Source organism: Cheilinus undulatus, linkage group 18 (genome assembly GCF_018320785.1).
Source record: "Cheilinus undulatus linkage group 18, ASM1832078v1, whole genome shotgun sequence".
In the NCBI taxonomy this organism is placed as follows: domain Eukaryota; kingdom Metazoa; phylum Chordata; class Actinopteri; order Labriformes; family Labridae; genus Cheilinus; species Cheilinus undulatus.
In genome coordinates this window covers 7,809,738-7,835,720 of record NC_054882.1, presented here as the reverse complement: position 1 = coordinate 7,835,720, position 25,983 = coordinate 7,809,738, and the positions used below count along the sequence as shown (strand labels likewise).

At 38.6% G+C, this 25,983-nt stretch overlaps 1 protein-coding gene across 1 annotated transcript in view; it reads left to right on the top strand.

The window, feature by feature from the left end:
- Positions 1-25,983, top strand: part of dnaaf9 (dynein axonemal assembly factor 9) — a 30,328-nt gene extending 4,345 nt beyond the window's left edge. The window contains exons 10-37 of the mRNA XM_041812423.1: positions 44-179; positions 495-576; positions 880-916; positions 1,023-1,107; positions 1,196-1,272; positions 1,376-1,420; positions 1,510-1,555; positions 1,674-1,785; positions 2,056-2,126; positions 2,311-2,358; positions 2,442-2,532; positions 4,456-4,559; positions 5,502-5,645; positions 5,991-6,076; positions 6,299-6,400; positions 7,068-7,185; positions 7,331-7,419; positions 7,541-7,675; positions 8,378-8,503; positions 11,809-11,846; positions 12,171-12,306; positions 15,982-16,068; positions 16,762-16,868; positions 17,176-17,250; positions 18,065-18,252; positions 18,376-18,441; positions 19,287-19,380; positions 19,689-25,983. Of these exons, the coding sequence (XP_041668357.1) occupies positions 44-179; positions 495-576; positions 880-916; positions 1,023-1,107; positions 1,196-1,272; positions 1,376-1,420; positions 1,510-1,555; positions 1,674-1,785; positions 2,056-2,126; positions 2,311-2,358; positions 2,442-2,532; positions 4,456-4,559; positions 5,502-5,645; positions 5,991-6,076; positions 6,299-6,400; positions 7,068-7,185; positions 7,331-7,419; positions 7,541-7,675; positions 8,378-8,503; positions 11,809-11,846; positions 12,171-12,306; positions 15,982-16,068; positions 16,762-16,868; positions 17,176-17,250; positions 18,065-18,252; positions 18,376-18,441; positions 19,287-19,380; positions 19,689-19,789 (2,626 nt within the window). The 3' untranslated portion in view covers positions 19,790-25,983. The remainder of the gene's footprint in view (positions 1-43; positions 180-494; positions 577-879; positions 917-1,022; positions 1,108-1,195; positions 1,273-1,375; positions 1,421-1,509; positions 1,556-1,673; positions 1,786-2,055; positions 2,127-2,310; positions 2,359-2,441; positions 2,533-4,455; positions 4,560-5,501; positions 5,646-5,990; positions 6,077-6,298; positions 6,401-7,067; positions 7,186-7,330; positions 7,420-7,540; positions 7,676-8,377; positions 8,504-11,808; positions 11,847-12,170; positions 12,307-15,981; positions 16,069-16,761; positions 16,869-17,175; positions 17,251-18,064; positions 18,253-18,375; positions 18,442-19,286; positions 19,381-19,688) is intronic.

Genomic DNA, 25,983 nt, shown 5'->3' with positions numbered 1-25,983 from the left:
AAGAAATAGTGCAATTTCATAATCAAATGTGTATTCATTTCAGTAAAAGTCAGCAGCCGTTTGTGTTGTTTGGGAAGCATACTTCCTTAGAGGACTTGGAGAATTACTCATTCAACTTTCCCTCAGAGAGTCATCAGGTCCGCAACACAGGGACTAAAGGTTCTACAGCCAAACACATGGTGAGTGATATGACATATAAGCAGAATAATGTGAATGAATTTGAGGCTTGCGCTGTAAAAATTTGCTGAGGTTAAAGAAGCACGTTGGCCTGCAGTGCCACCTGGTGAAGGGATTTGGTAAAGTCTTAGTTACGTGCAGAGCAGTGTTTTGACAGTTTATTTTGAACATCTGGCAGCAACAGTAAGATTTCAGACCCCTATTTCCTGTGAATCTAATTGTAAGGTTGTTTTGTTCCACTTCTGTCTGAGTTATTTGTGAGAAAGGAACATGCCATGATTATATCCATTCAGAGCAGCTCTTTTTCTGTCCATTAGATCCTGCAGTGTGTGGCCCCCAAAGGACCTTTGGCCTGCTCTCGGACCTATTTCTTTGGGTCAACCCACACTCCATACCTTGGTGAGAATTATAAATGGGCTCTGTTTAATTAGCATCGATCAAATATGTTTACAGTATTCGTGCTGTTCTTTTCCCCCTATTTTATCATAAATGTGTTTAGCATCACACTTCAGGGGTAGCTCCAGTTGCAGAGTATAGTTTATATAACCAGTAGTGAAAGCCTCTGTGAGAAGTTTCAGTTTGAATTGAATATAGGGTTAAGAAATGGCTTACTAATGTGACCTGTGGTAAGGTGTATTATGAGAAACCATTATTTGCATGCTTTGTAATAATCTAGTTTTGCTTGATTCATATTGCCTACAGAAAATCAAAACACAGAGCAAAAGAAAACTGAAGTCTTGTAAGTAATTCCACTACTATTATTTCACTAATATTTTTTTATTTCTAAGTATTTGGACATGGTAAATCTATTCATTAATGTCAAATTAGTGTCTTTTTTTTCCAAGACTTTTGTCACAGATTTATTCAGCTACTGTTCAGGCAGTCCTATCTGGAATAAAATGCTATTCCTGTACATCGAGTGCTACTAAGGTGAGTGAGGAAGTGCACTATTAATTTGTATTATAGCATATAGTGTTATTAAATATTGTGGCTCATTAAGACATTCATGTCATTGAAGGCCAAGGATGTAGCAGAGAACACCTTTCTCGTGGGTTTGGACTCAGTGAGTTTAAGCCAGTATCGCAGTTCTCTCAGGTACAGTTTGATTTTTCACCACACAAATCATCCAACCAAATTTGAAATTAATTTTATGAGTGGTGTTCTTCAGTGAGCTTGAGTATGTGTATTCTCTAATCAGGTCCAAATGTGAGTTCAGCATTCAAGCTGTGAACAAGCAAGGAAGGTGGGTGCTACTTAGTCCATAATGGTTATTCAATGGTAAATCACTGGTCAGGAGTTTCAGACCTGAAAAGCCTTCTGATTGATTTTTAGGGTCATTTCACTGACTGATGAAGGAAGCCGTTATGTCATAAAAACAGTAAGTTTAACAACTAAAAATATTGTTTTTGCTTTATCAGAGAATAACAATCAAATCATTTTCATGGCAATGTTCAAAGCTTTTGCATCCTGCCTTATTCGGATTCTATGTATTTAAGGCCTCCATGATTATCCATGACATCCCAGACCTGCAGAGAGACGGGGAGAACCTTGGCTCTGTTGTCTTCTCTGAATCATTCTTGGAGTCCAGCATCAACATTCAGCAGAAAGGTACAATGTTTATTATTATTACTAAATCTAAATAGAATTGATTGCTGACTTACCCCACAAAGGAAATTTGATATACATAATGAGCAGGACAAATCCCTAGTCACTGTTAACAAAAAAAGGCAAAAGCCATTTTAAGACAATGCAGCACTGGGCTAAAAATAGACTATTTCCTACCCTCAGGCTAATATCTGTGATTCATCTTCTGTGGATGTCATTCTCTGGCTTTGTTGTTTATGCTTCATTTTAAACAAGTCACTTTCTGTCCCACAGATGGCACTGTGTCCACAGACAGCTGCTACACCATCCTGACTACAGTTGTGCCTCGATATGCATGTTGGCTGGTATGTTTGGTGCTGTAAATGATTTTTAGATTAATATGATTAACTGGATGTGAAATTAGAACTGCTCCCTTAAAGCTAATAATTAGAATCACAACACGAGAAGACATATAGTCAACTTGCATGTGTTAGTAATATATCTGAAATGTGTTTGTTGTCAGAAGTCATATAATCACGTTCTTTTTAGATGGAGTCTGATGTGAAGCAATCTGAGCAAGCCCAACATCTCACCAAGGTATGTTTAGAAACTTCATGCATTGAAGACACGGTGTAAATCATAGTTATGTTTTCATTTACTCACTTTTGTGTCCTAAACAGAAAGAGGAAGGCACTTGTTTGGGAACTGCTCTGACTCTAGCAGATGCTGCTTATTCGTTCTCCAGCAGCCAGCTTTCGACGCCTGAAGAAGGTGACATTCTCCTGTCATTTTGACATTTCTACCATGTAGCTAAGTTTAATACAAAGTAGGAGTGTCTTCGACTAAGGATTTTCATAGTCGAATCTGATTGGTCAGATTTTGCCTTTAGTTGACTAATAGTCAAACAGCCTTTCCGCTAGACTTTTTTGTCCCCGGTCAAAATGACCGGCAGTCCTCAAGAATTCCAGCCGTTTAGAACAACTACCGGACATTTGCTTTAACATTATTTTGCTGCATTAACAGCAGCAAAATGCATAAATCTCTCTCTCTTATTTTTTTGTGTAAGTGGTTTAAAGTATCAAAATGAAAGCTGCGCACTTTTCCTTACACGTGCAGTCAGTTACACAATATACGCCTACGTTAAACTTATAAACAACAACAGTTGGCTTCACATCAGCACTGTTAGCCTGTTCGCACTTTGGCCGCTATCATAACTTAGCAGCTTACAACAGTCAAATACCATCCTCCACCGACAACAACGAAGCATCCAAACACATTACAAAAGTGTTCTCTTAACTGGACACTGCATTAAAACTCTACATTTCAAATGAAAAATGAGTCTTACCGTCAGTTGCTAATATCAGTCCTCATGATGACATAACTGTAAACTCTGCCAAAGCTGGAAATCCAACCATCCTGGTTTATTTGGACTGGTCCCAAAAGACAAAAGCTCCAGAGCAGATAGTCCGGTCCAGTCCTCCTCTCATTAACGGCTTATCTAAGACTACTTCTGCTAATTAACCAGGAAGCGAGACAGAGCCTTCGTTATCAGCTCCAAGTGGTCCATGCCGTTCTGCACGATGTGATTCTGTGTTGACTACAATCCAACTTTATATGAGGATTGGTCATAGGTAGTTTATCAAAGTCCACTACAACTCTGCTCAGTGTAAGCCTCTCTCTCTCTCTCTCTCTGCTTCTGCATCTGTGTTTATGATGCTCAGCCATACAGTTTCCTTTGTTTCAGCCTCTTCATTACTTACAGCGATGACACAAAATCCCTTCATACCGCTGATGATATTAAGCCTTTGCTTAACCAGGAAAACCTCACTTAGATTAAAATTCTGCTTTATGAGAAAGCTCTGGTCAAACTTTCCCACTTTCCCTGCATAGTTCCCAGCAATACTGAGCATGTGCAGAAAGATAGATTTGCTTTGATGTCATTGTGCATACATAATTAGCTATGTGCTTGCTGAGATAAACAACCCCAGTACTACAGGACAGTGGTTGTAGTAAGATTAGGCAATTTTTAGTTTATATTAATATCTTCTAGGTTACACAAAATGCAAGTATTTAGTATTTACTTATCTGGTCATTTGCATGTTTTCTGCCGGACATTTTGACCGATTATATTTTTATCTGGTGAACTCTGCCCTTTTTACTGGCCAATGGCCAACAAATGGCAGTTAATGGAAACTCAGGCTTAGCAGCCCCATGTTGTCAGAATGGTACGATCTTGGCTACATGACAACATTTGACTACGAGGTTCATAGTCGAATCAGACTCCTCCGTATCGAATCGCCGACTATCCCGGGTCACCCCTAATATAAAGTAATTAGGCCAACTGGAACTGTAACCAGTAGAAATCTCTGGGCCTCATTCACTAATAACTTCTTTAGATATATAACCTGCTAATTTTGGATGGGCACATCAGCATTCAAACATGTGTAATAGTGCTCTCAAGTGTTCTAAGGAGCAAATTTCTTCCCAAAAATAATTGATGAATGAGACCATGTTTCTACATTTCTTACTTACTTACAAAGCCTTGAATCAATTATCAAAGTCAGCCTGACTTCTTCAAGGTTAAATTCCATTTACTTATTTACATACCAGTGTGAATTTGATTGTAGATTTTTAAGCTATTTTTGTATCTTTTAACATAATTTCAAACTTTGTAACTTCTTTTCAAATATCCAGGTAAAATCATTTTCTTCTCTGAGGGAATCCTGTTTGTGCATTCTCAATTTGGAAGCATCACCCTGTCCAAAGATCACATCAGAACCATCAAATTCTATGATCCGGTAAATATTTACAGTTCTACCATGTGATACAACTTGCAGTTTTCTTTTTTGATTAGCCCACTTCACATTTTTATTACCTGAGATCTGTGCTATCATTATTAAGTCAGATAATTATTAAGGGTGCACTCACACTAGGAAGTCATCAAACCAGAGTATCCACTGCTGATGAATTGTGTCTTGATGACTTACCATAGGTATACATTAAGTATTGCTGTTTAAGACTGTAAAAAAAATCAATTAATACAATATCTGATCTGATGGGATTTTTTACACCTGACCTGGGATCAGTGTGTTAACACAGAGTCCAGTGAGAAGAGAGCGAGCGAGGTAGAAAGGTTCATTGCTAATATTTATCCCTCACCAGAGCACCTAATCTGGAGCTTGACCATCAGAAAATCTTTTGATATTAGTTTGGCATCACTGTTTGGTAATAATGAAGGGCAAAGTCAGTTGGGAGATTTTTTTTATCCAAAGAGCTGCTGTTTATGGCTCAATGAGGGGAAGAAGCTTTTTATACAAGGCAAGACCCAACTATGACAGAAACTGGTCAGAATTATGGACAGAACTGGGCTCTATTGGAATGAGAGGTTGTAGTGGAGCTATAAGTAGATGGTGAAGTTCTTGCACTCTACCTGGTGTGCACAGTGCTCTTTTATTTGTATTTTTGCCTTGCTTTGCCCCACCTTGTCTTTCTGTGCCGGGGCAAGAGAGGCATGCTGCACCCAAGGATGGTAAAGTACTCTCACTGGTCAAACATGCTGGACTTAAGGCTCAAACGCACCCAGGTATGGTACGGATTGCCTAGTGTGAGTGCGCCTTGGAAAAAAAACACAAATCTCCACTTTGTAGCCAATTAAACTGTCTTGAACTATAAAATATGATTCCATATTCAGTGTCACCTCTGGTTCACTTCTTTATAATTCTGTTTGGTCTTATGATCAGGACTCCAGTGCTGTTGCATCTCTGTTTGTGGAGTATGAGAGCAGCCTGCTCCCCCACCTCCCATTCCCTCTCCACAGCTCTGACCAGTGTCTGGTCTTTGCTCTTCAGCCCAGGTCCAAAAGCCACAGAGCCTTCTATGCCAAGGTGAGTCCTTAGCAAGTGATCTCTGACCAGGTTAGAGGCTGAGGATATGAATGTAACTGCACTTGTTTCTCATCATGACTAAACAATGATATTCAAATTCTTTCATCACTATCTCTTTTGAGGAAAAAATAAAAAATATCTCTAGTCTTCTTTCTTTTCCCATTCTGTTTATTTTAAAGGGCTATGTGGAGACACTTGGTATATTGGATTTATTAAAGGCTATTATAATTCGTAAAAACAACAACATACATAAAAAGCTTAGAAGAAAAGCTTAAGTAATTTTTGTCATGACAGCTGCTAGTTTGTGATAATTGAACTTGCAGTTTCTTTCTCTCCTGGTTCTAGGTTTTATCAGCATGGAAAAACTCTGAATCTGGGCTCACTCTTGAAATGGTGGACAAACAGCAACTGACCTGGAACCAGAAAAACATGTTAGTTAACATAATATTTTTTATGACTTTGTATTAATTACCTGTATGTTTAGTACTGTTTTTATATAGTTTAACAGTCTGGATGTTGTATATTATTACAACTATTTTCACGTTTGTGGTTCTGTTAAATGAGCCAACCTTTTAGATGTTACGTAAGGTAGTTGTTTTAAGGTTAACTCTGCCCAGGGTGACATAACAAATCTTAATGTGTTTTTATTTCAGGCACACACGGCTGCAGAAGCTGCACGACAGTCAGGAGCCACCAGTGGCTAAACGCAGAGGCAGCCTGAAGACTTCGTACTCCCATCTCCCAGAGCAGGACATGTTAGTGCACACTTAAATCACTCAGTGGATTGCTTAACAGTTGGATAAAACAAGTAATAGAACTTGATAGCAGATATTGCTTAATCTTGAGTGTGTCTTCCCGGAATAGCTTTTAAGCCTGCGTTTCTTGATACAGTGTATTTATTGCTGGTGACCATCCAAACCAAGATGTTATTTTATACTGGGAGTATGTAGATAGTATAACTTCATTAAATGGCCCAAAATAAACAGTGCACACATATTTTTCCTTGCTGTGTGCATAGCTTACACAAAGAGACTTGCATACAAGGATAACACATAATCTTCTGGCATCTTGGTCTTCCAGAATCTTCCCTAAATCTGTCACCTAATATAATTAGACATCCAACTGTTTAAAACATTTTCCCCCAAAATACACATGCTATGTATTTAACCTCTAATTTCTAAGTGTACAGTTCCAGTGGTGGATAGAAACAGTGCACTTAAATAATTGTCTGCTGCAGAAACTGAAACAAGTATTCAGAATTCTAGCATAAAAAGGTTTAAAGTACATTTATATAACTACATGTTATGGGTTCCCCAACAGATATTTGATTTGTGCTGAAGCACTTTTTCAAATCTAGTAGTGCTCTTTTGCTGTGGCCCTTCCTTTTTCGCCTGCTTATTGTTGTTTCATGGTCTATGCCAGGTTTCTACAGCACTTCGCTTTGAGTAGTATTGGTCAGGAGCCCATTCTGTATGACCACCTGGGGGTGCTCTTCCCCTCTGCAGAGCTAAGAGACCCAGCCAAAAGCCAGGGAGACAAGGTGAACACTTTTTAGTGATTGTTGAAAAATGCAGACAAGATTAAAATGGCATTTTCAGTTCCATCAAATAATGCCTTCTTGACAAGCTTTAAAAAATTGCCTCATGCTGCTAAAATCTCATGTTGGCTTTTTAATGTGTCAAAAGGTTGTCATAACAATAATCACTGGATTGCCGGGAAGTCATAAGAAGAGACTCTGCAACTTCCTGGTCCAGCTAAATGTAGATTGTGACAGGTGAGAGAGTCATCATCTAACCAGGTTTCAATCTTTTTCTTGCCATAGTTTTTGTTATAGTGGTGATGAAAACGTCATCGCAAGCAAAAATATCATAATCTGTGTATCGCCTTATCTGTAGGTGGGTGGTGTATGAACCTAGTACTGACAGCTCTGACAGCTTCTCAGCTTCACACCTGCAGCAGTATTTGTCCGGCTTCCTGGGGAGCCAGAGAGGCCCAGGAGGCAAACCCCGTCTGTTGGTGCTCACACCTGGGTAAGAAAGCCTGCCGATCAGTTTGATACTGCTGGGAACTGAGAAGCAGAGGTTCATTCAGTTATTCAGAATTGAGCTAAATGTAAGCAAAAAAAAAAATGGATACATGATGAAAATAAATCACTCAAATACTTTAAATTACGTTACATTTATATTTTACTTGACAAAAAAATTTTAGCATCTGTACCATTTTTCAGATTCATTTGCAATATTGAAATTTCAAAATAACCTAAGTTGTTTAAAGAAATGATAAAAATTACAAGACAATGGATTATCTGTTCACTCAAACTCAGATGTGCTTTATTGGCATGAGCAAGTCATCATGTTGTTGCCAAAGCAGTGCAGAAAAACAATCATACAGTTACAGTTTTAACAAGCAATTTTAAAACAATAACAACTACATTATAGATTTTTTAATTTCCAAAATAGATGAACAATATGTTTTCATTATTAATGTAATTTAATAAATTAGATTTTTTTAAAGGTTTAAATTCTTTGAAAAAAATACTCCAATGCATTTAACGTGTTATATTATCATAAAAATTATAAAAATTCAGTGAATGTACATGTATGTTATTGTTTCTTGTGTGAATTAGTGTGTCATGGAATGAACAGCATGAAATACACACACACAAGTTCACTTTATATTTGTTCCATTAGTAAAAGTTTTTTGTTGTTCTTGTTTTTTTTTTTTTTTTTAAGATACACTGATGCTCTTGATGTGATCCAGGCTGTGCTTTTCCACCCTGATCCAGTAGTCCAGGCATGTTTCACCATTGGCGCTGTCACTGCTTGTGTGAACCCTCTGGCCTCCTGCATGGAGCACAGGTAACCTAACAGAACAAAATCTGCAACTTTAGAGACATGCGTACCAGCTTTGTGAATGTAAAATGACATCAAGCCAACACTGATTTGCTATTTAAATAAAATTGATCTTGTCCAAGACTCTATTTCCGCAGGATTAGTGTTACCTGGGACCTCTGATGGTTTGGGAATTACCTCCTGAGATCAGTGTTAGTGTGGCACCCTGTAAAAGTGAAGTGTGTTATATATGCTCAAATTTACTGACATTTATAATTGGACTCTTTGAGGTGCAGAATGACATGAACAATAAATAAAGGGCTGTACATCCTTAGTTTTTGATTCCACATGAAAAGGCACCTCGCCTGTGTTTTATGCAGAAGGTAAACCAGTGTTTCAATCAGATTATGCTTGGTCTGAAGTGAGGTTGTGACTATTTTTGCATTTTGCTTTTTTAACTGGATTAGATCACCATCTGTGATCAGTAAACTAGAGAGCTACTTACCCTTCCACTCCTCTGAGTGTACATGTTAAGGTCTTGTCTGACACCTGCAATTTCAAAGTGCAGGTTATGTTATTTGTATAAATGTATGACATGTAGTCCACAACTAAAGCATACTGACATAATATAATCAGGCACAGGTAAAAAGAAGTGGTAAGAGGAGGTGATGTTCTGTTAATTCGAGTTATTTGTGGACAAATACAGGAACAGTTTGGAGAAAAGGTACAATAAATAGCCTTGATATGTCTCAACCTTTATTAACAATGTACTGAACAACACGGTCTCTATTTTTGCTATTGGAAAAAGGAGCTTGAACGGCTGCATAGACCTTTAATAATATTAAATTACCCCCCCCAAATTGCAAAGAGTAATTTAGAATGAATTATTTTAGATTATTTGCCTTGGTGTTCTTTTACTTTACATTAAAAACATGTAAGATTGGCATGGGATTTAGAAGACAGACATTCCTGCTATTTGGATTTTAGTACATCAGACAAACATAATCTGAAGGTGTTCTGAAATATACCTGCATATTCAGAGATTTATTATTTATTCTGTATGGAGTATGAGTTTAAATAAATAAAAAAAATCCACACACATGTATAAACCCTTAGCAAATAACTAATTATGACCTAATCTACATTATTGATAAGATGACGTACTTGCTTTTTTCCATTCTGTTCCAATTATTATTCAAGTTTCAGTCACATTAGCAAGCTCATCTTTGTAGTTTGTTCCCCAATCTTACAGCTGCTTCAGTAAATAAGTAAATATCCTTAAGCAGTACCTCCAGGTTTGTGCAAATCTTTTAATTAGATTCCCACTGAGTGAAAGACTTTTAGTTTGCAACTGTTTGTATGAGAGTTATCAAACAGCCCAAAAGTTAAGAAAAATTCTAGCCACACTTAGTCAGGATCGCCTACTTTCTGCATAAGCATGCAATACATTCAACTGTTCAGCGAACTTTCTTAAACTTAAGTATGCTCCAAAATCTACATTTTCACTCAAAGATTGTTTGGATCTGTTCCTTGCATGGTATCATTTCCATCTACAACGAATGCAAGTCCAGCTAGAAATAAATGGCAGCCTTCTATTCAGTCAAGATAAATAGATCTGCTAAAACACAACAATGATTGATAATTAAATTAAAGTCAAAGCATTATTTTCAAGTAGCATCTATGGTGACCTTATGATGACAGACAAGGCTGGATGTTAATAAATGGTAGAAGCAACAGAGGTTTCTAGGAAGAGGTTACATGACACTTTGGCTATTAAAACTCAAGGCAGGGTCCCTTTACAGATAGGATCAGTCCTACATTTAATCTCGCTCTCCTTTTGTTACAGGCTTTAGATGTAGCTTACAGAGCTTCTCACTGTCACAGAGTGACTGAGCTGCTCCACACAATATGACACTCCAGTTAATAGGCTGTTTTCCACTGCACTGCCAAGCTGGGTCAGCCAGTGACAGTTACATACAGTTGATCCCAGTCTAGTGGGTGTAGTTGTTACAGCAGAATAAATAGTAACTTGATTATACTGACTGTATTTTATTATGTATGCTAGGAAAAACTTCTGTTAGGAAAATTGTCACAGCTTTCAGACGAGGTGATGGTCTAGCCGGCTGAGCTTTGATAATGAATCTAAATATGTTTCAGATCCTTGCTCTAAACACGATGTGATGATTCGCCACTCAGAGTCAGACAAGCCCCATTTGGCTCTGCAATGGAAAAATGTGTTATAAGAGGTTTAGTAGGCAATGTGGTTAGCACTGACTTTTCCATTTGAGGCATCTTCAACAAGCCCCCTATCACTGTCTGTTGCCATAGATTGTGTGGAGGTCTATGGACCCCCACTATGGCGTTAATTGGGGATGGTTAGCCCAGCTTAGGCCTGACCTGCCTGTCAACCCCTTCAGCATAGCCCTTTAATCCCCCAGGTCCACATGTGCGACTAACACACCCTCCGCAGTGAAGCTCATCAGTCAGTCATGATCCATTCTTTGTGATGAATTTAGACAGTTCATTACATCAGGACAGGAAAGATAAATGCCTTTCAAATCGCTGATCCTCCAGCCTGCAGGCTCCCTAAGAGCTGCACAGGAGGGTCTGTGGAGGCTGGAGGAGGAATCGGCTCAGAATTGTTATTCAGATAGTGGTGTATAACAATGATCGATTGGAAAACTGAGAATATATTATGTTAAGATTAAATGAGATTACAGAAAGCTTTTATGTTGGCCGGTTTTCAGTCATAACCATGATGTCATTCTATGAAAAATGGCTCATGATTGATAAACTTAAATGCTTGCCAAAGCCTATGACATGAAATCATCCTGTTTATTGCAGTATCGACCATTTGTCTTAGGCTCAGTTATAAGTGACAATACTGCAGAAAAAGACATGAATTTGAATGAAGAGGAATATGAAATAAATTAAATAGAGCTATATTTGTGTTTTAAATCAGGGTAAATGCATACAGATATTCACACATATGTACATAAATTAATTTTGAATGTGTATTTTTAGGAGTCTGGAACCTTTTGCCTTTATTTTTAGAGGATTGTGAGTAAAGTAAGAAACTGGGGAAGGAAGTAGGGGAATGAAAGGCAGGAAAGGAGCCACATGTTGAACTTTAACCTAGCCCGTGGGCTTGAGGCACTAGAACCTCCATTCATGAAATGTGAACTTTCCATGAGGCAAATTATTTTTAGCATTACCCCTTTGCATAGCTGACAACTTAAATCAACTTGACTGGTATTTATTCAGCCTTCTTCCTACTCTTAGCACCCTGCTTATTTATATTAAGTTCTTCTCTTTCATGTCACTCTTCTCAGGTTTGCCTTTCCTAAACTGTTGGAGCAATGCAGCCAAGGTGAGTCTTATTCTGTCTAATCCTGACGTTTCCCCAAAAGTAGAATACATTAAGGATAAAATACATTAAGGATAAAATTCTTTCCTGGAAAACCGCATATACTGCACAGTCTTATTCCACGATAATGTTTTCCTATTTTTTCATTTTTCTTTTTGGAAGCGGCTCAGCACAGCCTTTCCAAATATAAATATGCCATCGATATAATCATTGAAGTCAAGAAATGTCAGGCTAATGCTACAGTAGCCATAGAGACTTTTTTTTATCTTTAAGAAAGTGGAGCAGTTTCGCTTGAATATTCCTCCTTTGTGCCTCACTTTATGTCAGGTATTGTGAGTACAGTGGTGTTCACTGGGCTGACAGCAGAGCAGAAGCACCCTCTCTTGCAGCATGTTCAGCAGTTGGTACGCTCTGCCAACCCCACCGCAGCCTTCATACTTGCAGAGAGAGGAGCTGTCACCAGGTAGGCGCTCTCAGAATTGTGATCAATGCTGCAAACAGTTATTTAACTGCTTTTATCTTGGCTGAAAATATTCAGTGCTGCTACATTGTGTTCTGCTTTGGTCTCAGTTTGTCTGCTCAGCTTTCACAGTAGTATGGAGGGAATGTTTCCCAATGCAGTGCTCACTTGGAACAATACCTTTTTTTTCCAATCAAATTTAGGTATTGAGAAAGGAAAGTAATCAATGCTTCTAGTCCACCTGTGTTTAATTCTCTGGTGTCTTTAGGAACACTGTGTACACACTGTAGTGTAATTATTTAGGCGTAGAAGTATGAAGCACATCAGCATTGTGAATCAAATTAAACCAGAATAAAGCACCTTCAACTTGTAGCGTCAAGAAACTCTGTTACCTTGCAGATGTGAGTCGGTCATCTACTACTGTTAAAGCGGCCATGGTAAAATCCCCCAACTTTGTTTGAGTTCCCTTAACTGAAAATAGTTATCTTGTGTTAAAATCTGTGTTGCAGGGTAAAAGCTAATAATTTAACTAAACAAGGTGACATAACAGTAATATCATGATGTGTTTAAAATCAGGTCAATAAAATGACTCTTAGGTGTGGTTTAATTAAACCTTAAAATTATGTTTTCAGATATACTTAAAGCAAAAAAAGTAGGTTTTGGTAAAGAACTTGAATTAATAATGCAGTTGTTTGGAAAATAAATGTATTTTCTTTAGCAGTAAAAATATATGCAACAGCTGCCCAATGCAGATGAATATATGTTCTGAGATGTTGTTTGCTGAATAAGAATGACTTCTGTGGTCCTTTTATCAGTTTACACTGCCACTAGTCTCAAAGCGAAGTAGGCTTACCAACCAGATGCATTTTCAAAACACAAAACTTGATCTTGATCTTGATCTTTTTTAGTATTGGATGATTTCAGTCATAGTTGAACAGCATCTCAGTGTTTCCCACAGGATTGTAGGAGACTATGGTGGGGGACCAGAACCTTCTGGGGGGTCCAGGGGCATGCTCCTCCAGGAGAAAAATTTGGACCTTTTGAAGTTAGATGAAGCAATCTTGTGCATCTTTAGAGCACAATAAAGAGGCTTTATCTATGGAATCTGTTTAAAAAATTCTATCATAGGAATGTAATTTGATTGGCTAATTACAGTGTTTTTTGGGGGTTTTTTTACATTTTTTACCTCATCTTTAATGGATTTTCCTTTTTTTTTATATTCATAGTAAAGCATCCACTGTCTATAAATTTTTATTTAAAGAAATCTTCTAAACTGCAGCAGGTCACATGACCATCTCTGATTTTAACTAAAACTAATCTCCACCAGAAAACTGTGTCACAGCCTCTATTTACTGTATTACTACTTTTATTCCATAATTTATGGTGAAGCTGATATTTTTAGCTTGATAGCCTAAGTAAACCAAAATCTCTTTAAATGCTACATGAATGTAATTTCTGTTAAGTTTACATTCTAGAGAGAGATAACTGGTCATCATTAACAATCTGTTTCTCCTCCCCTGTTAATATAACTCAGGAATAAATCAAATCACAGGAACTGAGACGTTTACAGGAGCTGTATTCTCTCTAACTCCTGAAGGAATCATGGATTATCCAACAAATGATTAAAAATCAGTGACTGTTTCATTCAGCTAGACCTGAATGTTTTACCTGACTGTCACTTTCCTTTTCTCTGCTTTATTAGTTGGCGCAAATAGTTCTTAACATGTTTTATATCCTCTATGAACACTGTTATTTCCTTTAAAGTGATACGTCTGACTGATGCTCAGTCTTCTCAGTCAGATGCTCGCCGGCAGATCAAATTAGACATTAGGGTAGCATGCTACGCAGCCTGCACACATGTAAGAGAGACACAGTTAGAGCGTGCAAATCCATACGGATAAACAGATCCTCTTTGGATATAAGGTGGAGCTGGACAAATGTTTTTCCTGAAATGTTTTAAGGCTTCGTCTCCTGTAGCTTGAGTGTCTGTAGTAGGGCTGAACTGATTCCTTGAATTATTCGAGTGATTTGATTCCAAAAAAATCCTCGAGGCAAATTATCTGCCTCGAGGCTTCGCTTAAATCAGTCCTGTGTCCATATACGCCCATGCAGTTAGCCTGGACATCGCGCTGTGTGTTGCACGGCATGCTGTGTTTCACACAGACAGCTATTTATGTGCACTTGTTTTCACATGCACTTGTTTTCACCATTACTATAATATAACATGCATGATTCGAGTCATGAAAATCACGAGGGAAGAGAAGTTGATGCAGTGATGTTTGCAGATATTTGTCCTGAATTTTTACGCATCCACTGGCCATGGCTTTGTGATATATGGCACTGTGCCTGCATCGGTGAACCTATGCAGAGCTCCGAGTTTATGCGCTTCCTGCATGACTCGCTGGTGTGAGACAGCACTCAGTTTGTGTCTGCAGACTTCAGGAAATTTTAAAAACTTCTCTGATTGACCAGACAGTTTCACAGAACACCGTCAGGTTTCACGCTTCACATCCTGTTTTGGTGCTTTCCATCTCTCTCTCTGCCCCTCTCTGTCTCTCTCTTCCAGGTGCGCACGTTATACATTTAATTAAGAAATTATTTAAATTCAGCGCGCTGGCGTCTTGATTCCAGCATATTTTTCAAAAAGTTTCAGCATCCTGAATCATTTAATAAGACATATTGATAATAAATTGACACCAATTAAATAGAAACATGCTATTGCCACAGACAGTGACTGAGACAGAGACTAAATAGGTTAAAGTTCATCATCATTCAGTCAGGATTCAACAAGTCACAGAAGCAGCTTTATCCCTTAAATGTGTTCTCCATGTTAGTGGATGGTCTTAAAGGTCAGATTTCTATGGTGGATGAACTCACAAACAAAAAATATGCAAAAATTAGAAGTGAACACCCTTTGAAAAATAGACCATATTCTTGTAATCTAAAGGTTCACCTTTCAGACCTCAGCGGACCGCTGTGTGAATGATGAAACTCTGTTCTTGCTACAATGTGAAATATTACATTCATGCCTAAAGTAAGAGGTGTTAAAATTTTTGACTTTGAACCATCTTATGTGAGGTTTATCACAATTTCCAAGAGGAAAGAAATATTATATAAGTTTACATGCACTTTACTTTTTCAGTGTTTATACAGAACTGTCATGTTTTTTACTTTTGTACTCCATATGCAAAAATAAGTTATTATTGTGCAAATTTTTATTTTCAGATGTTTTATTGCTAAGACAAATGTGAGGTGACTAACCATATATGTTCACATGGGCATGAAAATAATCATTAAAAAATTGTCAACAGGTTATTTGTGTATTTCTACTTCTTACTGAATCGACATCGAAGCATTTAAATCAATATCGAATCGGATCGATACCGAATCGAATTGCAACCTTAGAAATCGAAATCGAATTGAATCGTGAGGTTCTTAACAATACCGAACCCTTCTGAACATGAGAATGTAACTTTGGTGGGACAAATTAGACTATGGTGGAATGCCATCGTCTAGATAATTGATGGGAAACTCTGGTATCTGTATCTGCAGCAACAAAAAATGTGACTGGGGCATCTCTCTATAAAATACTGTGTGCATTTCCATATTTGAAAAAATATATTACTATATTTCTATAAGGGTACACATTCAACCGTTCTTGCTGTTTTATTTCATTAGGAATGAAGATGTGAATCTGATACTTTCTGACAGCAGCTTCAGTGAACCACAGATGCTGAGAGCACGTTATGTCCTCTACCCTGGATGGTAAGATCCTCCTTCTGTGTTCCACTTTACTGCCCGTGACCCCTATGTGTCACCCTGTGTCCACACTCAACCTTTTGGCCGCTCAGCGACAGATTGGCGTTGATTTCTTGCTTGCTGTTCCTCAGTCCTGCCTTACCTTTTTCCCTGCCGTTTAATTGCCACTCTGCTGCAGTGGTGGGGGTATCGCTGCTGATTGCTGTAAAGCCCTCAGGGCATCTTGTGTTCTATCACCAGCTGCCTCCTGGCAGCACAGTAACAAGCTGTTGGCCATGCAGTTGCCATGTACACAGAGGGGGTCTCCTTCCCTTTGGACCTTGTCCAGTCAGCCTTCATGCCACAGTGGTCAGCCTAATATGAACCTTCGCTAAGTCCTCCTGTCAGATCATATACTCGATATCTGTCCAAACTCTGGCTCTTTTCAATTACTCATCTTCAAGCCTCATTTTCTGTGTACTTGTAGGGTGTGAAAGAATTGCTTCTAAACTCTTTGCCCCAGACACAAACCTTTTTAATCTGCTTTATCATCCACTTCCATACCCTGACCAGTAAATCATGAATACTGGCCTCTTTCCTGTGGGCAGCTGGAAGAGTAAACAACTTTCCAGCCAAAGACAAATGTAACACAAACATTTGTCTTGTTCTTAACTTAACTTTGTCACCATTTGTGTAACGCTTGTGTGTCCTGTGTTTTAGGTGCAAAGGGCGCTTTTTCTCTGGTTCTGGATCTTTGGTCCTAGCCCAGCAGCATGTGGCTTTCAAACGGCCCCTCGAGAGGCCTCTATTTGTCACCCACTGTAAAGGTGAGATGGAAAGAAATTCTCCCCCCTTTTTTACTCTTACACGTGACAGAAGCTGTAGATATGAGCTGGCAGGGTTTGTGGATGATTACATAAGCTACCAGCTCCTCCAAATATGGAGACAACTGGGGTCTCCTAGTGTTTGTTCGCCTTTGCTGTGCAATAATCTGTTTTCACAAAGCATGCTTATACAGTTTGACATTTTGTTGACAACTTTGTTTTCATGGTATATGTTAATTTGAATAAACATTGTTAAATCATACTATTTGTTTCCATTTCTGTCCACTAATATTATTTTATTTTTGTTTAGCTTTAAAGTCAACACTGCGACCAAGCCCCTTCCAAGGAAATGTGTACAATATCTGGGGAAAAGTCAAATTTTCTGGTAGGAGTTTGAAGTAAAGATTTGAATCTTTTCACTTTAAATACAATTTCACTTTTACTAACTTTCTGATATTTCAGGTAAGACTTCAAGACAACTTGCTTTTGTTAAGTATTCCTGAACAAATGCGACTTATTTCTTGTATTATATTTGACCTGACTTTGCAACTCCCAGTTTTGGTAATTATTTGAGGAAAAGTTTCCCTCAAGGCAGGCAAGAAGCTCCTCACGGTAGGAATATTGCTCGGTTGTTGGTCTGGTGTCTGTTGTTTAGATTTCAGCTCATAGTCCACTGGTTTGGTTTCCTCCACGTAGTTGTCTCACTCTTTTTCATTTGAAGATCTTTGTAGCATTTTTTGCATGAAGAGAGAGTGCAGATGACTGTGAGGAGGTATGCAAAGAGTGTGCAGGTATTGTAGAGAGCTGGAAAAATGCAGTAGAGTGGGACGTGTGTGACACTGTACTGTGTAATCCTTATGCTAGTACCCAAATAAAAAAGTGTGAAGTGTGAACCCCAGTGACTGTCTTTAGAGTAGTGTATCATTTACATCACTTTATATTGATTTCATTTTCTTTATCAGATGTTACACTTTCAAACATGGTTTGTGTTTTATCAGGATATTTCTATGACATGTCTGATCTTTACTTTTCTTCTGCACGTGAGTTCTGTGAGCCATTTTGGGAGCCGAGAGGTTGTGTGGATGCTAAAACATTAACACCATGCTGTTACCATATGAAGCTGCTGTAGCAGTTGTTACACAGGGTGTGAACTGTATGTGTGACTTGGATGTGAGCTCCTTCATTTCTGGGCCCACCAGACACAGAGCAGCTGATGGAGGTGAGCTACAACACTGTGAGCGGGAGTCTGAGTATTGTCCCCGACCAGAAACTGGACCCTGTGACCCCGGGCCCCAGAGAGACCAACACCTCCTCCTTTCTGATCTTTGATGGTGTTGGCCTTACCGAGGAAGGACTGAAGGACTGGCTTAGACTGTGTGCCAAGCAGGTACATATGAATGAACATCAGAGACTTTAAAGATCTATGATGATCCATTGCCTCATTAAAGTGATTATGTTGGAGATTAACTGTTGTTTAACTGGACTTTTTATTTCTTTATGTTGATTACAGAGACAAAAAAAGAAGCCTAAGAAGACAAAGTTCACACTTTCATCACATGAAATCCAGAAAATACATGTGAGTTTGTCTTGCTTTATCACTCTTATAAACGTTAATAAAAATGTAAATATATGTTGTCAGTCTTTTTGCCTTAATTCAGAAAAGACAGTGCATAGAGTTGGAAAGTGAGGAAAGGGAGTGAGGAATGACATGCAGGAAAGGAGCCATAGTTTGGACTCAAACTCTGGCTGCCTGCTTGAAAGACTATGGTCTCTGTTTATGGGGCATGACCTAACCACAGGGCCATTAGCACCTTTATGATGTAATGGTTATTAATGGTGGAACTACTTTACTTTGTTGGACAGGCGAATATGAAAGTAACTATAAAGGTGTGTTGTTGCTGAGCAACATTTTGATGGGATAGCTCCTGCAAAGTTTGTACTCTTATAATGTTACAAGCATGCATCCATTGCACATGTATTTCTCTGAAGAAGCTGAGCAGACTGTCAGCAACAGACAGAAAAAAACACCATTTGTATCTTATGTAAATATAGACATAAATGATTCATATTTCAGGATATTTTCCCCAATATTTTCTTTTAAAGTTTGCAATGAAATGCGACCAACATAGCGTGTTGCAAACAACAGATGTAATCATTGTGTGTGTTTCTTTTACAAGGAGTTCCTACAGGAGGCTGCCTTCAAAGAATATTGTTAAAACTGTCACTGTAAGAGCAAAAAGAACATGTCATCTTCAGTGTTGAATACTTGCCCCAAAACATGTTCTGTCTGTTGCTTTTTTTAATGGAAGATTTTACTTTTAAGGAGATATCTTGGGCAGGTTCAGGACCTACTGTTATTGTGTGCCATTTTCTTTAATGACCCTGAGTAACCTAAAATGATACTTTAATGTTTTTCTTCAGCTGGCCAGGCACTTGGACCCACTACCAGCAGGCTACTACTACAATGGGTATCAATATGTTGATATCTTTGGAGAAAAAAGGGACATCCATCCAAGTATCCTTTGTCTTCTACAAGTTGCCAATCAGGCAGTTTAATATTGCATGAAAAACTTTTAACTTTCCAAGGCAAACAAGGTAACATTAAAAAACACTTAATGCTACACTCTAGAATTATCTAGATAAAAGAATATTTATCTTCACAAGTATATGAAATTTGTTAAAATGTTAACAACGGTTAAATAGGGACAGCTCTCTGCCCCCAAAAAAGGAAGGAATCATGGATCATTGTGCTGACTTGCTTGCACTAGTGTTGTTTTGTGTGCGGATTGTGTTGCTTTTCCCCTTACATTGCTCTCACCACAGACATGGAAGAGTTCATTAAAGAGTACATCACAGAGGCCAACAAAGAGATCGAGCTATTCAACCGTCAGCTGGAGCTGCAGCCCGACCTGTTTGATCCATGATAGAATCTCTGTGTATGTCCAGTGTCTCATTCTGTTTGAATTCACTTTAAGGGAACCACTGTGGGAGGGACAGGGAGGGTTATGTACTGAACACTCCACTAGAATGGTCAGTGTTTACACATAACATGCATCCACATGTAAGGTTATCCATTATCTATGTACTATGACACTTTTTTCTTTTTTTTTTCTTTTTTTTTTTTGCATAAAGGTAGAGCACAGGGGAACTTTAAACAATGACATCACCTTTTAAAAGCTGGTTATGTCACGATGTGGCTGTTTGCCTCAATTCCCACTGCAACAGTAGTAACTGTGCAGTTAGCACTTTGGCGAGTCAAGTATCATATATATCAAATGAGAGTGGCAAAGTGATGGGGTCACTTGTGTTAATTCAAATTAAATATGTTGATTAAGTGATGAACATGGTTCGACACTGCAGACAAATGTGAAACATATTACAACACAAGCCTCCATCTTTAAACTTGTGATTACAACTCAAAGCTTGCAAGCTCTGACATTTTCACAATTGAAGGGAATTTCCAACCAAGCACTCCTACAGCTTGCGTGTTTCTGTTTATCACAGTTGGCAAATTAATGCCTCTATTTCTGGACATGCATGGATAGCCGTGTGATACTGGTGGGCTCCCTGGTGGGGTTTCTCAAGAATCGCTCCTCCTCTGTTGTCACCCAATCCATGGCCCACCTGTTATCTTGTCTGCGTGCCACGCTGCAGCAGAGGGAGCGCTTGGCTATAGAGCTGTAAACATTGGACAGCCTGTTGGCTGCAGACAACTGATGAATGATACCATTAATCACATAGCTAAATGCCATCTCAGTGCTTTATTTTAAGACTCCTAAAGTGAATCTAACAAAGGTGCAATAAAGCAGATTTCAGTCCTTGCAGAAAATTGTTGTGGTCAAAAACAGCTGGGACTTTAAGAAAAACACCAAATAATAGAGATTTCCTGTAATCCAGAATTTTTTCTTATTGCACTGTTAGATTTAATATGATGCAGCTAGCAAACAGTCAAAAGCCAGCGAGATAAAAGTCACAAAGCTAAACCTCACTGCAGCCAAGTGTGGATCAACTATTTTCCAGTTTGTGAGTCTGTTAGAACATCTGTCATGAATAGAAACATTCCTGTTTTTAAATGTTTGGGATTTTGGGTAGGGAACTGGGGGGGTAGTTGAAAGGAAAAAAAAATAAACCTAGCTTGAGTATGGTCTGGTTGGGATAATCCTGAGTAGAGCTTTTCGTGAAGGTTTTGTAACGATGGTGTGATGTTGCAGAGCCTCAGACTTTCCGTGTTGTTGAAAAGAGTAGATGTGTCACTGTTTGCTCTGCGATAGCGTGTCACACTAATGTTCTATGCATGTCTTCCTCTATTCAGGGTTTCTGCACAAGTTTTCAAATTCTAAACAGGAGAAACTGTTGAGCTGTTATTAATTTATGTGGTAAACTAATGCTGTGATCTAATGACTAGTACAGCTGCTAAAGGGTTTTCAACTGAGACCCAATTAGAATTCAAATTTTGACGTCTGACCACACAAGTTTTTGAAGTAGGAGTGGTGAATAATAGAATTTAAAAGCTGAACATGTGAAGAAACCCTGTTAGAATATCTGGAGAATCGGAGCTTTCATTCTTTATGGGGTCAGCAGTGTAACATGCAGACTGATTTAAACTCAGTTGGCACTAAATTTGACTTTGGTGACATGAAAAGGTATGACTTAAATGCACTTATAATTGTGCAAATACTGCTGCTACTAAGACGGTACAATATATTGCATTAACTTTTCTACAGTGTGCCAAAAATGCCTCTACTCATAATGAGTAAACTGAGATTTTTTTTGGTCAGATAAGAGAGGAAGGTTCTGTCTGCTTCGAGTGTATTTTAAGTCCATAACCTAATTCCTTAGCGGGGTGGGGAAAACACTTAGTGGCTGTTGTTAGACTCTTATCCAAATGGTTATTTTAAGAGCAGTTGTGACCTCAGACTGTTTTGGGTTGCTAATAACGACGCTTGCTATGCCATGTTTAACGTGTCTGTCTGTATACGCTGTCAACAGCCCGTAAAATTCAAAGAATCAGTGGTTTTGTTTTCAGCAGGCAGACAGACAGACGGTCATAACAATGTCAGCAGGGATTTCCCTCAGATGACCTGTTAGTATCTCTGCAGATTGAAAAAATCCTGACACTGCTGGCCCCATCCGTCCTCTCAGTAGACTCCACGTTGATCTGAACAAGCCATACCATCTTATGCTAGATGTGCCACTGTCTTTACGAAGAGTACTACAAAGCATAGATTAGCACCTCTAACATGTATTATCCTGGCATGTTCCTTCCAACCAGCGAAACAGGGGTTCACACAGAGCTGAGGAGGTGACCCCAAGTTATTCATTCCACTAACAGTTCTCTTACAGTCCTCTTACTCTATAAAAGAAGTGCAATTGTAACTTGTGTTTTTATATATTCTACTTACAGTACCCTCAAATGGCTCTTTAAGGATAAAGATGATAAAAAATAAGTGCTGCTTAATTCTCAGTCTTTCACAGCATGGATTTTGTGGTCTGCTGGATTCTGGCTCTGTGCTTGCAGCTCCCAAAACATCATAAGTGAGGAGTTTGGTTACATGTGGGATATGTTACCTCTGCTTACAAGTGACCAATACAGCTAAATACAGGTAGATTATACTGCTGTTACTTAAAGCAGAGAGGAAAAATATGTAACACAAGTCCTTTGTTGACAAAATGATGACCCTTGTTTTAGCCACATCCTCCGTTTAGCATTTCAGAAATGCACTCTCAAAGCAGTCTGTTTTGAGCAACAGTTGCTGTCACTCTGTTGTTACGTAATACTGCAGAGAGTTACCTTGATTGACAGTGAAATATTTGTGAGGCTGATGTATGGGAGACTGAGGTGCCATGAGTCTGAATCCCGCTGCACACGTCAAAGAGCAGAGAAACTGAAACTGTAATTGGCCAATAGATGAAAAAGTAGTCCTTAAAGAGTTGAGGGTTATGTAAGGTGTTTGTTATATTAAACTAAAAATTACCACTAACACGTATACACACATATACACGGCTTCTACTACTACTTCTAAGTGCGTCTACACTTTTTGCATGTGTGGAGATGTCATGTGAAGTTGATACCACATGTATTCTGACAATATTGCCTTTCACCAAACTGGTACAACAAAGAGAAAATAATAACATTTATTTTACATTTCTGCTAAAAATTGAATTACCTCAAACATCAAATAGTATTTTTGTAAGACTGAATTGAAGCAAAAGCGTCTCTTCTCGCACAAGCTACAAAAAGCAAAAAAGCAGATGCAATTTTTTTGTTGAAAAAAAAAACTGAAAGAGAATCTGATCGGTTGTGAGACGTCAGGTTTCTCTGATCCAGCAGTGCCTTGGCTACGGCTAAGAAAAGCAGAGATTAAAGCTGCATTCGGAGCTCCATCTCTCTCCCTGTCATAGGGGGAGGAGGTGTTGTCAGGCAAGGATCCATCCTTCAACAGTGTTGGTGAAAGGAATCCATGGAGTCGTTCTTTTAAAGCAATGTCTATTTAGTAAGCCAGAGGGTAAAGTAGGTGAGGTCACATAGGAGGAGGCAGCTGGAGGGCTCAGGGGAATCAGGTATTTCTGCAAACTAACCAAAAAACGTAAAGGAATATGGGTTGGATGGAACATCGAGTACTGATGCTAGACTAATATTTATTTATGTTCAGTGTGATACAGCATTTGTCAGCTTAATTTGTTTTTGTGCTGTGCAGTTACTGCAGAACCCAGAGTATAAGTCACACGGATATTTTGGGGGCATCCCAGAAGAAAAAAGTTTAAACTGTTTTATTGTATGATTTCTATTGTGATTAGCGAAGTCCACAACATGCATTTTTCTGCCAACCCCATCTTTTTTGAAATTATTACGTCATACATAGCATAGCCCACTTACGCCGCATGTGTGTGTTGAACCAAAACAACAATGGCGGGTTACAGTGTTGTGTTCGTGCTGCAGAAGCTACTGAGATTATTATGGATTTTACAGCAAAATCTGATGCTCCTTTACCACTACCAAGAACAGTAGACACCATATTATCCCAAATCCACCGTGGAGAACAACCAGAACCGCAACCAGGAGAAAGTTTTTGGTAGTTTTCTGTGATCTTTTCTCTTTTGGGGGCTTGGCATACATACTACAGTATTTTCAGTTGTTTTCAGTGGTACTGTGCTTACGCAGACATTTCTTTAAACAATGTCGTGTTAACAGAAAACTTTTTCAAAAAGAAATGGAAATATATTGTTTTCGTCTCTGTGTGGACAAGACCTGAGTCAAACAATTCCAGCACAGCTGTCTGTAAACATTTGACAGCAAGAGAGAAGGCTAGGCTTTTTGGTCAGTGGATGTGTAGGTCCTCTTGGCTTTTCTAATAAGATTGTAACAAGTAAAAAAAAAAAGGGGGGTTTAAATGATGCCGTTACTGCAGCAAAATCTCTGTGTTTGGTAAGGCTTCTTATTTACCTGCCTCAGTGGCTGATAAGTTGAGCAAATTCACCCAACAATGCTCAGAAGTACCTGCCTTTGGCAGGTGGTAGTTGTTAATTTCCCACCCTGATGGTGAGTGGAGAAATTTAACTGCTGTGAATGTCTAACAGTCCAGCACTAACATTTTAGTCGCGTCTTAGACTCCTTGATTCGACGTCCTCATGGAGAAAAGGTAGCCAATTAACATCTGTAGCCATTGTTTTAGTTGACAAAATTAACACTGCTCAACAGGACACTTGTCATTAACTGAAGGGACTTTTAATCAAACCAGCAATTTACTTCAGTATTCCACTGTTTTCTTTGAATGCACAACTAGGACCTAATGAGAAAATCGACTTAAAAGTGGTGCCATTTCTATGCAGTGGCGCTCTTTCATTGCAGTGAACAATAAATGGGAGCAAATTTTCAATAGTGTGTTGTGTGACGATGCTGCTGCTTGTGTCGAAAGCAGTGCTTGTTTCAGGATGTTAAATTGGTATATCCATCTCACAGGTCTATCAGACACAGCTGACTGGTGTCTCATACACTGGATTTTGTGTTAATTTCATTATTCATTATTATTGCATACACTTGAAGGAAAGCTGTTTTTGTCCAGCCCCAGTTGGGATACAGAACACTGAATCAGTTTTGTATCAAAGTACAGAAAGAGAAAGATGATTGAGTTTGTGACTAAAGTTGGGTGACCCCTACCTACTGCACATTGGGGACCCAAAGAGCCCTCCTTAACCTCTCAATGTGGCCGCTACGCAGCTCTCTGGCAGACTGAGCACCCTTGTGTCTTTATCCTGTACGTGGAGGCTAGCCATTTTGTAGCTAAAGTTATAGGACAAAAACAAAGTTTGGTGTTAATTGGTTTTCTATAAAAGAGGGGAAATGTGAGATTCTTGTACTGCACTGTGATAACAGTGTCAAAGGTTTACTTTCTTTTCTACATTCAGAGATTGGCAAAAGAGCCAACATTATGGAGATTGATACACTTCTTAGTGAAGTGGATATTTTTGTGATATTTGTGCTTATCAGAGGAAAGAGGCTTAAAAATCAATTTTTGACTGTCCAAATATGACTCATTCCTCAGGGGACTGTTGGCACTAATTGTTTGGGTTGTCCCTCTCTATTGAGGTTAAAAAAGGAATCAGGGGCTTGGACTGCAAGAAGAAAGCTCAGTTTGCCTGAGCATATTTTCTCTTTAAAAAGATGGGGGTGAAATTACGGTTAATAGCTCTGCCTGTAGCATGAAATATCCAGTGGCTACACAGCATATGTACAAAATAAGTATGTTATTGGTGTTAAGGAACATTTACAATGCGATGTGGGTGGTGTTTGTTGTCAAGAAGACAGAAATAGATCCTGGGAAGAAAAAAGAAAACAAAGGGCTCATTTCTTCACCCCTCCCCACATGCTGTCAAATTCACATGAAAATAACCTATATAAATAACTTCCTGTCTCTGAGGTAATGAGAAGAAAAAACTAACTTCTAATGTGTCAAACTGACCTCCAGGTTTTGTTTTGAGGGTGTTCACGGCTAGTGAGCAAAACTGATTTGCATTTGCACAAAACTACTGTAACTTCTGTTTTTTTCCTGTGACTGATGCTTTTATAATATATTTGTTGTTTCTATTGCACCACGTAATCCATTAAATATTTATATGG